Source organism: Stegostoma tigrinum, chromosome 22, assembly GCF_030684315.1.
Source record: "Stegostoma tigrinum isolate sSteTig4 chromosome 22, sSteTig4.hap1, whole genome shotgun sequence".
Lineage (NCBI taxonomy): Eukaryota > Metazoa > Chordata > Chondrichthyes > Orectolobiformes > Stegostomatidae > Stegostoma > Stegostoma tigrinum.
Window position 1 is genome coordinate 3,155,001 of NC_081375.1, and position 15,000 is coordinate 3,170,000.

A 15,000-nucleotide genomic window follows, 5' to 3' on the forward strand; every position below is an offset into this window, starting at 1 on the left:
AAACAAGAGATAGTAGGAACTGCAGATGCTGGAGAATCTGAGATAACATGGTGTGAGGCTGGATGAACACAGCAGGTCAAGCAGCATCAGAGGAGCAGGAAAGCTGATGTTTCAGGTCTAGGCCCTTCATCTCAACAAGGCACTTGAGGAGCGTAGAGAGGACTTTGAAAAGTCACTAGGAGGACTAGAAAAGGTCATGAAATGTTCTTGACAGGTAGGACTACGGAGAATACCAAGCCATTTTATAGATACATTAGGAGCAAGAGGGCAACAAGTAAAAAGGTACATTCCCTGAAGCACTAAGGACAGAATTTACGTGTGGATCCCGAGGATGTGGTGAGGCATTCAATGAATATATCACTTGGTTATTCACCATGGATGATGGTAAGTTTATAAAGGGGCGCGTTCATGCTCTGAGGCATATTGATTAACAAGCAGGTGGTGCTGGCTGTGTTTAATAACATTACGTTGTAAAGTCCCCAGGGCCTGATGGGATCTAACACGGGATAGTGAAGGAGGCAAGGGAGGAGATTACTGGAAATCTTTGTATTCTCTTTAGCCAAAAGTGATGTCCCAGTGTCTGGAGAATAGCCAATGTTGGCCATGTGGGGCTTTGGGGAGGGTACAAAACAGGGTTACCAGGATAACAAGGTGTGGAGCTAGATGAGCACAGCAGGCCAAGCAGCATCTTAGGAGCAGGAAAGCTGATGTTACGGGCCCAGACCCTTGCCTGGATTGGCATGTATCAGCTACAAGGAGAGGTTGGACCAATTTACATTCTTTTCGCTAGAACATTGGAGACTGAGGAGTAACCTGGCAGTAATATTTTTAAAATGATGAGCGGCATGGATAGGGTGGACAGTCAGAGGCTTTTTCCCAGGGTGGGAATGGCCAATATTGTGGGACTAGGTTTATGGTGAGAGGGGGGAAGTTTAAAGGAGATGTGTGAGGAAAGTTTTTACACGGACGGTAGTATGTACCTGGAACATGCTTCCCAGGGAGGTGGTCGACGCAGATGTGATAGCAATGTTTAAGAAGCAGTTAGAAAGACACATGAACAGGAAGGGAATAAAGGGGGCAGGAGATGGGATTGGTTTAGAATGGCGTCATGGCCAGCACAAACATGGTGGGCCGAAGGGCCTGCTCCTGTGCTGTGCTATGTTCTATGTTGTAGGTGGGGGTGTGGGGGCGGGGGTGGGGGTGGTGTGTATGTACTGGTGGCTGCCCAGCAACGCTCTGAGAGTTGGCTCCTGTTTTCCCAGGATGCCGGATCTATCTTCAGAAGAAGAGACCTCCGAACTGGACAATTCTCTCTCTCCTGAAAAAGCAGGAGGGAACTGTAGATTAGGACAAGATCTTTCCCTCTCAGTGACAGGTTAGTAAGAACGAGAAAAAGTTCCAGGTATCCGTGTTTCTGACTAAATCCTAAACCTTGAACATTGTTACTTCAATTCCAAGACCTGATTCAATGACTGACCTTCCATCTGAACTGAAGTTTGGTTTAAAGTTTTCTTTCACTCTCCAATGAGCAGCATTTCGATCTCATCAACAGGAAACTCTGGGAGAAGTTGTTATGTTTACCTTTCAGTTTGGATCCCAGGCAAAAGGGTATTTATTTATTTAAGATAATAAAATGTGAGGCTGGATGAACACCCTCTAGGCCCGAAACGTCAGCTTTTGTGCTCCTGAGATGCTGCTTGGCCTGCTGTGTTCATCCAGCTCCACACTTGGTTATCGTGGATTCTGCAGCATCTGCAGTTCCCATCATCACTGTTTATTTATTTACCTCTTTTTCTTTCTCTTTAAAGTAACCTTTTCATCTTTGCCTTGTTTGTGTTTTGTCCTTTTGTGTTGTGTGTTTATTTGACATTAAAGATGTTTAACCCTGGGAGATAGTTTTGTTGTTAATCAGTACTGACATTTGTTTAAAGAATACATATGTTTACAAGAAATGGGTTATCATGGAGCTTACAGAAGGAATCTGATAAGAATCGCTTTTGTTTTGAAGAACAGAGATAAACAGAGATGCAGTCACCCTGAAATGATTAAATAAATCACTGACAAGTTAGACACAGTTTGTATCACAGCTGAACTGGACAGGCAGTACACTTGTCACATCAGCATGTTAACAGCCAGGATAGGTTCAATGGGCAGAATGGCCCACTCACAGTCTGTACTCACAGAGAAACTTCATCTCCTCCCCAGCACTGGATCAAATCCACTCCCACCTCCACCTGTTCCCATAGTAGCATCCCTCTATATCCCACACTCCATCAGCTTCCCCATTCTCCCATCCCTCCATACCTCCCTTCAGCTTCCATCTCACCTCATCCAGTTTCTCTGTCTGACTCTTTAAGCGAGTGGCTGTGGTTTTAAGCTGTTTGGATTCCTCCTCCAGCTGCTGAGCCCTGTGAAGGAAAACATCCCATAATAATATCACAGCTCACAGCCAGCGGGGGTGGGGGGGGGGGGGGGGGGGAGGGGAGAGAAGGGGGAGGGACAGAAAGAAAGACAGGGAGACAGAGAGCGAGGGAGGGAGAGGGCGATGGGAGGAGAGAGTCAAATGAGAGAGAGTGAGAGAGAGAGAAGGGGAGAGGGACAGAGAGAGAGGAAAGGAGAACCAGATAGAGGGGAGAAAGGGCGAGAAAGTGAGAGGGAGGGACAGAGAGAGAGAAGGGGAGGGAGACAGAGAGAGAGAGAGAGAAAAGGGGAGAGGGACAGAGAGAGAGGAACGGAGAACCAGATAGAAGGGAGAAAGGGTGAGAGAGTGAGAGGGAGGGACAGAGAGAGTGAGAGAGAGAGAGAAGGGGAGAGGGACAGAGAGAGAGAGAGAGACAGGGAGACGGAGACAGACAGAGAGAGGGAGATAGGGGAGACAGAGGGCCAGAGAGAGAGAGAGGGAGAGTAATAGGGAGGGAAAAGAAGAGAGAGAGAGAGAGAGAGAGAGAGTGTAACCCTTTCAGTGGAAGAGCTGACTGAGGCTTTTTAATGGGGTTTGGAGAGTGAGCGCACACTGTCTCTGCCATTACCTGTTTGCCAGCATCTCAATCTCTGCATTCTTCTCTCTTTCCAGTTTACTGAGCAGCTCCTGGTGTTTCCTCAGCTCCTCCTGGAACAGTTGCTCTGCCCGGCTCTCCTGGTCTCTCAGCTGCTCCTCCATTGCATGGACTCTGGCACACAGCAACATTAATGTGACTACTCTCACTGGCTGGCACAGAGTACCCAGCTGGATCACAGCTCAGTGCCACCCTCATTGATTAGTAATAAAACCCAGGCCCTGGCCTTCTCCCAGACCTTACACCATCTACTCTCATCCTTGCAGTTAGACCCCAACCCCACAATGAACAACATCCTTGTGACCCCACTTCCATTACTGTGAGCAGCACGGTGACCCAGTGGTGAGCACTGCAGCCTCATAGCACCAGGGACCCGGGTTCGATCCCACCCTCGGGCGACTGTCTGTGTGGAGTTTGCACATTCTCCCCGTGTCTGCGTGGGTTTCCTCTGGGTGTTCTGGTTTCTTCCCACAGCCCAAAGGTGTGCAGGTCAGAGTGGATTGGCCGGGCTAAGTTGCCCGTAGTGTTCGAGGTTGTGTAGGTCCGGTGAGTTAACCGTAGGAATTACAGAGATAGAGTAGGCAGAGTGTTTCTGGGTGGGATGCTCTTCAGAGGGTCAGAATGGACCAGATGGACTGAATGATGATGATGATGATAAAAATGCTTGACCTGATCCCTGTTCTGGGACTTCACTGGGGGTCTGGGAGGGGAGAGAGTTGAGGTGGAGGGGACGGTGTGTTCCCTTCTCCTTCCCCCAAGAGTGCACTAGTGACTCCCTACTCTACCAGTCTAACACCTTACCCGCCTCTGATGGCACCTTTCCTTACAACTGGAGGAATGATAACATTTATCCTTTTACTGTCTTTCTCCTCAGTGCCCAAGGCACCAAACAACCATTCGAGGTGAAACAGTGATTTACACGGACTTCTCTCAGTCTGTAATTTCTGCTGCTCTCTATCTAATCCCCTTGGCTCTGGGAGACCAAACACAGACTGAGAGGCCACTACACAGAACACATCTGCTCAGTCTGTGAGCGTGTCCCTGGCTTTCTCATCACTTGCCTTTCTAATGCGCCATCGTTCTCTCTCACTCACATTCCTGTTCCACCCCTACCCCCATCCCCGTGCCCAGTGTTCCTGTGAGGGCCAACATCAGCTGGAGGGGCAGCACCTCACTCTCCAGTTAAGCATTTTACAACTTTCTGGGCTCAACGCCAAGTTCAACATGAATTCTATCTTTCAATTTCACTTCCTCACCCATCCCTACACCGGCCCCATCCCGCACCCCCACCCATCCCTCACCACCCCCCTACCTACACCCCCATCCCTACCCTACCCACTCCCCATCCCCGCACCCCCACCCATCCCTCACCACCCCCCATACCTACACCCCCACACCAACCCCACCCACTCCCCCATCCCCGCACCCCCACCCATCCCTCACCACCCCCCATACCTACACCTCCACCCCTACCCTACCCACACCCACGACCCCAGCACCCCCACCCATCCCTCACCACCCCCCATACCTACATCCCCACTCTCGAACCCTACCCACCCATCCATCACGCACCCCCACCCATCCCTCACCACCCCCCATACCTACACCCCCGCACCCCAACCCTACCCACCCACCCATCCCCATGCCCCCACCTATCCCTCACCACCCCCCATACCTACACCTCCACCCCTACTCTACCCACACCCACCACCCCAGCACCCCCACCCATCCCTCACCACCCCCCATACCTACACCTCCGCACCCCAACCCTACTCACCCACCCATCCCCATGCCCCCACCTATCCCTCACCACCCCCCATACCTACACCTCCACCCCTACTCTACCCACACCCATCCCTCACCCACTCCCATCCCTACATCCCCATCCCTACCCTACCTACCACCCCATCCCCATGCCCCCACCTGTCCCTCACCACTCCCACCCCACCCACCCCCATATTCCCGCACCCCCACCCATCCCTCACCCACCCCCCATACCTACACCCCCATCCCTACACTACCCACCACCCCATCCCCATGCCCCCACCCATCCCTCACCATCCCTACACCCTTGCCCCTACCCTACCCCCACCCATCGCTCACCCACCCCCCATACCTACACCCTAAACCCTACCCTACCCACACCCACCATCCCCACCCATCCCTCACCACACTCTTAACCCTACACCCCTGCCCCTACCCTACCCACACCCCCATCTCTGCACCCCACCCATCCCTCACCACCCCAAACCCACCCATCCCTCACCACCCCCACCCCACCCACCTCCATATTCCCGCACCCCCACCTATCCCTCACCAGCCCTACCCTACCCACTCCCCAAACGTGTGGTCCCACCCATCCCTCACCACCCCCACCCTGTCCACCCAACCTATCCGTGCACTCCCGCCCATCCCTCACCACCCCATACCCCCACCTCCCAACCCCCCCAATCAGTGTTCATCTTTCTTGCTTTCTGTTTACTTGAGCTCACTGACGTCCTACCAGTAACGCAGACTCCTGACCTTGGCAGCCAATGCTCTCAGTCCGTGCTGACCTCGGCCTCTGGCCTTGTCTTGCTCCTGGTCAGTAAGCTGCTCACAGTCTGCAAGGAGAGGCCCCCATGCAGAGGGGGACACAGCCCGAGAGACTGTATCGTTCGGGAATTTGGAGGCAGTGCGGGAACTCAGTGCAGAGGGGAAGAGGTGCTTTTTGTGGCTTTTGATCAGCTCAGAGTTTTTAAAATTTTAAACACAGAGTAAGTCAAAGCCTGGGATCAGGGATCCAGCACAAGTGAGACATCACAGGAAAACCGTAAGTTCATGGTGACAGCTACTAATTTGCCGATGTATTTATAGTTTACTTTCAGACTGAAGGGGAACAAGAGAAATATTGACAGGTTACAAAGTACAACGCCAGGACAAACCTTTTAAACCAAGTTAAGAGCTAAATAGTTGATTGGAGAGACAGGGCCAGCTGTTGCGTTGTAGCTGCATGATGTGGGATCTGGTGGATCCCATTATGGTGTCTGAAGGACATGGTGGTTTCCTGAGGGACTCTACCTCAAAGCTGATGAGCTGGAGCCTGAGTTTCAGGCACAACAAATAAGGGCCAGCTATGGGGAGCGGGGGTTAATCTATCGCTTGCCAAACTGCCCCCAACATGCCCCAGGGTCATCACTGAGCCAGAATTATCCCAAACTCAAACCGTCACAGTGTTTCTCTCTCTCCCCACACGCACACTGCCCAGCCTGCTGCATTCGTTCAGCACTTTCTGGTTTGATCTCTGAGTCGGGGTGAACACTGACCTGTGCACAAGTTGAGTGTTTTCCTGTTTGAGTTTGCTCTTCTGGTCACCGCTCACCAGGCAGTCATTCTCCAGCTCTGAGACCTTCTTCTCCAAATAATTCACCTGCCAGGACATTGCCCATCCCATCAGCACAAAACCATGAACAGCACACAGTCTGTCTATCACTCTCTCTCAGGGCAGGGGCAGCATGGGGGTAGATACAGAGTGAAGCTCCCTCTACACTGTCCCCCTCCATCAAACACTCCCAGGGCAGGGACAGCACGGCGATAGATACAGAGTGAAGCTCCCTCTACACTGTCCCCCATCAAACACTCGCAGGGCAGGGACAGTATAGGGTAGATACAGAGTAAAGTTCCCTCTACACTGTCCCCCTCCATCAAACACTCCCAGGGCAGGGACATCACGGGGTTAGATATAGAGTAAAGCTCCCTCTACACTGTACCCCCATCAAACACTCCCAGGACGGGGACAGCACGGGGTTAGATACAGAGTAAAGCTCCCTCTACACTGTCTACCTCCATCAAACACTCCCAGGGCAGGGACAGCACAGTGATAGATACAGAGTAAAGCTGCCTCTACACTGTCTCCCCATCAAACGCTCCCAGGACAGGGGCAGCACGATGATAGATACAGAGTAAAGCTCCCTCTACACTGTCTACCTCCATCAAACTCTCTCAGGGCAGGGACAGCATGGCAATAGATACAGAGTAAAGCTCCCTCTACACTGTCTCCCCAGGAAACTCTCCCAGGACAGGGGCAGCACAGGGTTAGATACAGTGTAAAGCTCCCTCTGCACTGTCCCCCCATCAAACACTCCCAGAACAGGGACAGCACGGGGTTAGATACAGACCAAAGCTCCCTCTGCACTGTCGCTCATCAAACGCTCTCAGGGCAGGGGCCGCACAGAGTTACATACAGAGTAAAGCTCCCTCTACACTGTCCCCCGTCAAACTCTCCCAGGGACAGGGGCAGCACGGTAATACACACAGAGTAAAGCTCCCTCTACACTGTCCCCCCATCAAACACTCCCAGGGCAGGGGCAGCACGGGGGTGTGGATGGGGACAGCATGGGAATGGAGTGGCAGGTGTTCTGCAGGCTGTGTGTTTGTTCTCACCTTCTCCGTGATGTTGTTGTCACAGGAGTCAATGCTGTCCCAGAACAGATCCTCAGTGCTGCCGTTGACACTGCTATGGTCACTGCTGTACAACAACTGCCTGAGAGAGAAACACGCATTCTTATTCCAGCAGGAAACTCACACTCCCAGCATCGCACTGGAATCACACTCTCTACCATAGCCTGCAAAAAGGAAGGTCACCCTATACAACAGTCAAGTGTTTGTACACATCACCCTATAGAGACAGCTCACCCTATGGAAAGGTCAAGTTTTTGTACAGGTCACCCTGTAGACTCCTCGTCCTATAGAAAGTTCAAGTGTTTGTACAGGTCACCCTATACAAAGGTCAAGTGTTTGTAAAGGTCACCCTATTGAGAACTCACCCTATACAACGGTCAAGCATTTATATAGGTCACCCTATACAAAGGTCAAGCTATGGGAGGGTGATGTGATGGTATGGCTGCACTTTGGAAGGTCACATTGTGGAAATGTAATGGGTCACTCTTGGAGCAGTTTGTCGATCCCCTCACTCTCATCATGGTGTAGTCAGAATATACAAGGATAAATAAATGGGGTTTGACGAGGTGTCACATTAACGATTACCGCAGGAGATAATATCTTGTGGTGTGAGGTCACACGTTTGTGTTTTAAAGGGCTGGCAAAGTAACAGGAAGCAGAGAGTCAGGAAAAGTTCATCAGTTTCAGGCTAACACACAGTAACCAGTGAAATGGCACAGGGATCAGCGCTCTTCTTAACTGTTTACAATCTGTATCGAGGGGGCGAATGAAGGGGGTGTCTAAATCTGGAGGTGCCACCAGGAATGCTGGGTGGCCAGGGAGTACATTGAGAAGAAGGAGTGTAGAGTGTTAAAAGGATATAGGCAGGTTAAACAAATGAGTAATAATTTGGTAAATGGAGTGTGAGATGGATAAATGTGAACTTACCCACTTTGACAGGAACATTAGAAAAGCAGAATACAACTGGAGAGAGGAATGTGGGGAGCTGGTGTATAACTTACAGGAAGTTAGTGAGTAGGTGCAACAAGTGACCCTTGAGCAAATGGGATGTTTGCTTTTATTAAAAGGGGAATGGAACATTGGAAGAGGAAGTTTTGTTGCAGTTCTACTGGGTTCTGGTGAGGTGTGTCCAGGAAGAAAATAAGTTACATTTATGAAGAACACAAGCTGCTTGACTGAAGATGCCAAATATGCACCACTTTCAGAGAATGTGGTAGCAACCAGTCTGTGAGTGTAATAAAGCTGTCAAATTTGAGCCGAGTCGGAGAGATAACTTGCCTGGAGGATCTCTCTTTAACCTGAAACCACCCCCAGTGCATCAGACCATTGTAAGGTCATCTCACTGCATGTGGGCAGTCCTCAAGGGGACTTCAAAACCAATCACTCAGTCTCCAGAATGTGAAATTGAGCCAGCCATCCAATTCTGGAAGACGCTCCCAGTGTGAACTGTTTGTCAGCAGAGTGACTCCAGCTACAGACTAACATTGGGAGAACCCGTCAACATTCTTTTTCTCTTCAAGCTTATTACAAGGTTTTTTTTAACGTAACACCCTGCCGAGTTTATTATTTTTTTCCCAGGCTTGGAGGTTGTCTGTTTGCGCATGTTTTTCTAGAAGGGTGTGTGGATAAATTTGTATAGTTTAAATCTTTTGTCAGCGATGTTTACAGCTTTGCTTGAGCACACTTTGCAGTAAACTAGTTCAATCTCAATAGTCACCTGGTAGCAAGGAGTTTGTGTATTGCTGATTAAAAATACATTTCACAAGCTTTCCATCTTACACACATCAGGATAGTTTGCAAGAATGCCAATGTGAATAGGAAGTAATATTCTCCTACTGTGCGAGTGCTAACTGGTTGTCAAGGTATGGTAAAGGTGTTGCCATGGTAAATATACCAGTTAGGTGATGACTGACAGTTTACCACCAGCAGTTGACTCTGTTTGGTCAAAGCATTGCACTGATGAATGAACCAGTCAATGCTGCCATCTTCCTCATTGGCTGAGACAGACATAGTGTGTTTAATGTGAACTTTCTATCAGCAAAGGTCAGGGTCCTGTTTACTAATGTATGTAACTTCAATCATGTCCAAGAGTATCAAACTGTGAGCCTGAATGACAATCATAAATTGGTTTTCAGCACAATGTTTCATACACTTGGGATTATTTAGCAATTATTGTTCAATCAAAGGATCCCATCTAATTTTGGATGCTGTGTTGTGAGTTTTGCAAGTGTAGGCCAATTGGATACAGTCAGGGTTTTCCTTAGTGCAAATAGTCAAAGGGGCATGCTGTTTGATGTGTGCTGTCCATCTATGTACAGCCTTCAGACCTGGAATCACATGGGCACTGAAACTTGGACACTGTCATCTCCGATTCTCCAGCATCTGCAGTTCCTATTATCACTGAAACCCATATACCACTGTTGTGCTACTGCTACATAGTGGCAGCGTGAGAAGGGTGAACCAGCGTGAGAAAGGCGACGCAGCGTGAGAAAGGTGAACCAGCGTGAGAAAGGTGATGCAATGTGAGAAAGGTGAACCAGCATGAGAAAGGTGACGCAGTGTAAGAAAGGTGACGCAGCGCGAGAAAGGTGAAGCAGTGTGAGAAAGTTGAACCAGCGTGAGAAAGGTGACACAGTGTGAGAAAGGTGAACCAGCGTGAGAAAGGCAATGCAGTGTGAGAAAGGTGAACCAGTGTGAGAAAGGTGACGCAGTGTGAGAAAGGTGACGCAGCGTGAGAAAGGTGAAGCAGTGTGAGAAAGGTGGCGCAGTGTGAGAAAGGTGACGCAGTGTGAGAAAGGTGACGCAGTGTGAGAAAGGTGAAGCAGCGTGAGACGGGTGAACCAGCGTGAGAAAGGCAATGCAGTGTGAGAAAGGTGAACCAGCATGAGAAAGGTGACACAGTGTAAGAAAGGTGATGCAGCGCGAGAAAGGTGAAGCAGCGTGAGAAAGGTGATGCAGTGTGAGAAAGGTGAACCAGCGTGAGAAAGGTGAAGCGACGTGAGAAAGGTGAACCAGCATGAGAAAGGCGACGCAGCGTGAGAAAGGTGAACCAGCATGAGAAAGGTAACACAGTGTAAGAAAGGTGACGCAGCGCGAGAAAGGTGAAGCAGCGTGAGAAAGGTGAAGCGGCGTGAGAAAGGTGAACCAGCATGAGAAAGGTGAAGCAGTGTGAGAAAGGGGAAGCAGTGTGAAAAAGGTGACTCAGCGTGAGAAAGGTGAACCAGCGTGAGAAAGGTGACACGGTGTGAGAAAGGTGAAGCAGCGTGAGAAAGGTGAACCAGCGTGAGAAAGGTGACGCAGTGTGAGAAAGGTGAAGCAGTGTGAGAAAGGTGAACCAGCGTGAGAAAGGTGAAGCAGTGTGAGAAAGGTGAACCAGCGTGAGAAAGGCAATGCAGTGTGAGAAAGGTGAACCAGCGTGAGAAAGGTGACGCAGTGTGAGAAAGGTGAACCAGCGTGAGAAAGGCAATGCAGTGTGAGAAAGGTGAACCAGCATGAGAAAGGTGACGCAGTGTGAGAAAGGTGAAGCAGTGTGAGAAAGGTGAACCAGCATGAGAAAGGTGAAGCTGCGTGAGAAAGGTGACGCAGTGTGAGAAAGATGAATCAGTGTGGAAAAGGTGAGGCAGCATGAGAAAGGTGAACTAGTGTGAGAAAGGTGAGCAGCGTGAGAAAGGTGACGCGGCGTGAGAAAGGTGACACAGTGTGAGAAAGGTGAACCAGCATGAGAAAGGTGAGGCAGCGTGAGAAAGGTGAACCAGCGTGAGAAAGGTGAGGCGGCGTGAGAAAGGTGACGCGGCGTGAGAAAGGTGAAGCGGCGTGAGAAAGGTGACGCAGTGTGAGAAAGGTGAACCAGCGTGAGAAAGGTGAGGCAGCGTGAGAAAGGTGAACCAGCGTGAGAAAGGCAATGCAGTGTGAGAAAGGTGAACCAGCGTGAGAAAGGTGACGCGGTGTGAGAAAGGTGAAGCGGCGTGAGAAAGGTGACGCAGTGTGAGAAAGGTGAACCAGCGTGAGAAAGGTGAGGCAGCGTGCTGCCTAGCTTCACCTGTTGCTGCAATCCTTGAAAGACCTTCCCTTTCTAGGGCAATCTGTCTGGGAAGGGAACTTGCAGGGGGTGGTGTTCCCATGTATCTACTGCCCTTGTCCTTCTGGATGGAAGTGACCGTGGGTTTGGAAGGTGCTGTCTGAGGATCTTTGGTGAATTTCTGCAGAGCATCTTGTAGACAGTACACACTGCTGTGACTGAGCGTCGGTGTTGGGGGGAGTGGGATGTTTATGGACGTGGGGCTAGCCGGTAGACTGGATCTTGAGCTGTGCAAGTCTGATCTGATTGGCAATATTGCCTCTATTTTTCAATTCAAACTTTGTTGTGATTCATGGGAGAGTGTGACTGGGAATGGAATCTGTTCCTTTCTCTTAAATCAGTTCGCAACTATGTTCCCAAAGGTCCGAGCGCACAGCCTGTACTGGAGAAAGTTTGAAGAAACTCAGGATGTGTCTCATATAGTTCACCATTTTCCAGTTTTGCTTCCCTCTCACAATACTCGATCCAGCCTTTTATTCTTGACCCCTGACCCTATCAGATAGATGTTGATTAGAAATTCTCACCTTCCAAAGGCTGTAGATGAGATCTTTCTGTTCGGGCTGGAAGAGAAGCAACATGAGAGGGTTAAGAGTATGACTGTGAACAACACACACAACCAAGGCCCAAAACCTGCTCATTCCTGCGCCCAACCCCCACCACTGGCCTTGTCTTCATCAAACAAGCCCTCAAACTCCAGTCAGTTTATGGTCAGAGACCGGTCAGTACCTGGAGATTGGTCAATGTCCAGTCAGAGATGAGCCAGTGCCCAGTCAACGTCCAGAGACCAGAAATCACACAGGCCCGTGAGCTTCTCCAGGGTAAATCCAGGAACAATCCACGTGGAGTTGTGAATGTACCTCTGGGGTATACTACAGCTCAATATTGATGACAGGCCGAAGGGGCAGAATGGCCTAAGTCCTGTTCCTTGGGCCAGTTGGTCTCAATCAGCAGTTTTACTGGTTTTTCCCTCTTGGGTGCAGGACCTTAGCCTCAGGGACCCACAAAAACATTTGTTCTTTATGAGGGACCACCATTACTGTAGGCTACAGTGGGGTTACCATGGGGTTAGAATGAGGTGAATGTGAGGGGTCAGAACAGGGGCATTGTGGGGTTACAGTGGGGTCAATGTGGGGTCACTGAGGGGGGGATGGTGGAGTCACTGTGGGGTCATGGTGCAGTCACCACAGGGTCACTGAGGGGTCATAGTGGGATCACCACAGGGTCACTGAGGGGTCATGGTGGGGTCACCACAGGGTCACTGAGGGGTCATGGTGGGGTCACCACAGGGTCACTGTGGGGTCATGGTGCAGTCACCACAGGGTCACTGAGGGGTCATGGTGGGATCACCACAGGGTCACTGAGGGGTCATGGTGGGATCACCACAGGGTCACTGAGGGGTCATGGTGGGGTCCGCAGGGTCACTGAGGGGTCATGGTGGGATCACCACAGGGTCACTGAGGGGTCATGGTGGGATCACCACAGGGTCACTGAGGGGTCATGGTGGGGTCACCACAGGGTCACTGAGGGGTCATGGTGGGGTCCGCAGGGTCACTGAGGGGTCATGGTGGGGACTCCACAGGGTCACTGAGGGGTCATGGTGGGGTCCACAGGATCACTGAGGGGTCATGGTGGGGTCTCCACAGGGTCACTGAGGGCTCATGGTGGGGACTCCACAGGGTCACTGAGGGGTCATGGTGGGGACTCCATAGAGTTTCCTGCCTCTATTGCACTCACCTGTTTGCTTTGAGCCTTTTGAGGCGCGCCTCAAGGTCATTGAGTAAATTAATCTTCTTTGAGCACTGGGAACAATAGACATCGAGGAGCTCGCTGCCAAACACATTTCTCATCTTCCGTGGGGTTTGGCCGGCACTGGGTGAACACAATCAACCCATTAACAACGTTTAAATAACCAATTCCAGCAGCTCGCAATCCATTCCCTCCCGGGCTGGGGCAATCCCCATTCCATTAGCCCTGCGCTCTCACTCACCTGGAGGAAACCGAGGAACCCAAGTCAGAGAAAGCATTGGCTGTGCCCTCATCATCCAGGCACGGGCTCCGGGGAATGAAGTCAGTATCATCAGCTTCTCCATAATCTTCGTACTGCTCCTCATTACTGAGGAGTGAGCCGGGGGAAGGCTCGGACAAAGCTAACAGTGAGTGAGCATTGTCTCTGTAATGGAGAGGAAACAGAGTCAGTCAATATCCCAGTCAGTCCTCAACATCCTGAAGGGGATGAAAAAAAACACCAGCAACAAACTGATCAGATCCCAGTGAGACACTGAGGCCCAGCTACTCACCCAATCCATGATCGGGAGCAGGACCCCCGGCCGATTCCCCCCACTCCCTCTCCGACCCAGGGATCACTGATCAGGGACGGGAGCAGGACCCCTGGCTGATACCCCCCTCCCTCTCTAACCCAGGGATCACAGACAGGGATCGGGAGTGGGATCCCTGGCTGATACCCCCCTCCCTCTCTAACCCAGGGATCACAGACAGGGATCGGGAGCAGGATCCCTGGCTGATACACCCCCTCCCTCTCTAACCCAGGGATAACATTGAGGTTCTGTTGGGATCATGTTGGAGATCTTGGGGGTGTCACAATGGGGTCAGGGTTCAGTTCAATGGTGTCAATGTGGGGTTAGGATGAGGTGAAGGTTGAGTCTGGATGAGGTGGGGGTGGTGTCGGGACAGGAGTTACTCACTGTTTGGTGCCAGGTAGGAACAAACCCACCATGTGATTGTTCTTCTCCTGTTGATTGGTCATGCCTGGTGCATGTGGGTTCTGGGTACTCTCAATGGCCCTGTCCATGTCCGATTCATGGTCAATGTTCTGCTGGGCCAGCGTCATGGTATCATCGTCAGGGTAAAGTTCTCCCTCACTTTCGGCTGATTCACAATCGAGAAATCCACTGTCTGTACCAGGAACGCCCTGTGGGGAAACACACCAGTACATCAGAGAGAGAGAGACAAGAAAAACGGAATTAGCTCACCGGTAATCCAACTACCACAAATTCACAGAAATAAGCACTAAACAAAAAAGAAAGCAGGTAACTGCAGGTGCTGGAAATCAGGATTAAAATCAGAATTTTGGGTCCAGTGACCCTTCATCAGAACATTGAAAAACATTCACTAGACTCGGAACATTAGATCTGCTTTCTCTCCACAGATGTTGCCAGACCTGCTGAGTTTCTGCAGCATTTTCTGTTCCTGTTTTAAAGAAATAAGAACGTGTTATAAATAGTGGTAGCAGTTTGGAAATCTGAAGTGAATCTGATGCTGTTTGTATCTGGGTCAGGTGCAGGATGTAAACTCAATCAAAACAGGCTCAGTTTTTGATCAGTGGAGCATTGGTATGTTCTGGGTGGCCAGGGGGAACAATTATAAACAGAGAGAGAGAGAGAGAGAGAAAGATACCAGGCCACAACA

General features: G+C 50.6%; 1 protein-coding gene across 2 annotated transcripts in view; it reads right to left on the bottom strand.

Annotated features, from left to right (window-relative positions):
• The window catches only part of LOC125463626 (rab11 family-interacting protein 4-like), a 148,834-nt gene that overhangs the window by 26,970 nt on the left and 106,864 nt on the right, over window positions 1–15,000 (bottom strand). For both annotated transcript variants that reach the window (XM_059653866.1, XM_048555148.2), the window contains 8 exons: window positions 14,277–14,503; window positions 13,562–13,744; window positions 13,309–13,443; window positions 12,099–12,134; window positions 7,479–7,578; window positions 6,362–6,465; window positions 3,030–3,170; window positions 2,327–2,408 (listed from right to left, as the gene is read on the bottom strand). In XM_059653866.1, the coding sequence (XP_059509849.1) occupies window positions 2,327–2,408; window positions 3,030–3,170; window positions 6,362–6,465; window positions 7,479–7,578; window positions 12,099–12,134; window positions 13,309–13,443; window positions 13,562–13,744; window positions 14,277–14,503 (1,008 nt within the window). The remainder of the gene's footprint in view (window positions 1–2,326; window positions 2,409–3,029; window positions 3,171–6,361; window positions 6,466–7,478; window positions 7,579–12,098; window positions 12,135–13,308; window positions 13,444–13,561; window positions 13,745–14,276; window positions 14,504–15,000) is intronic.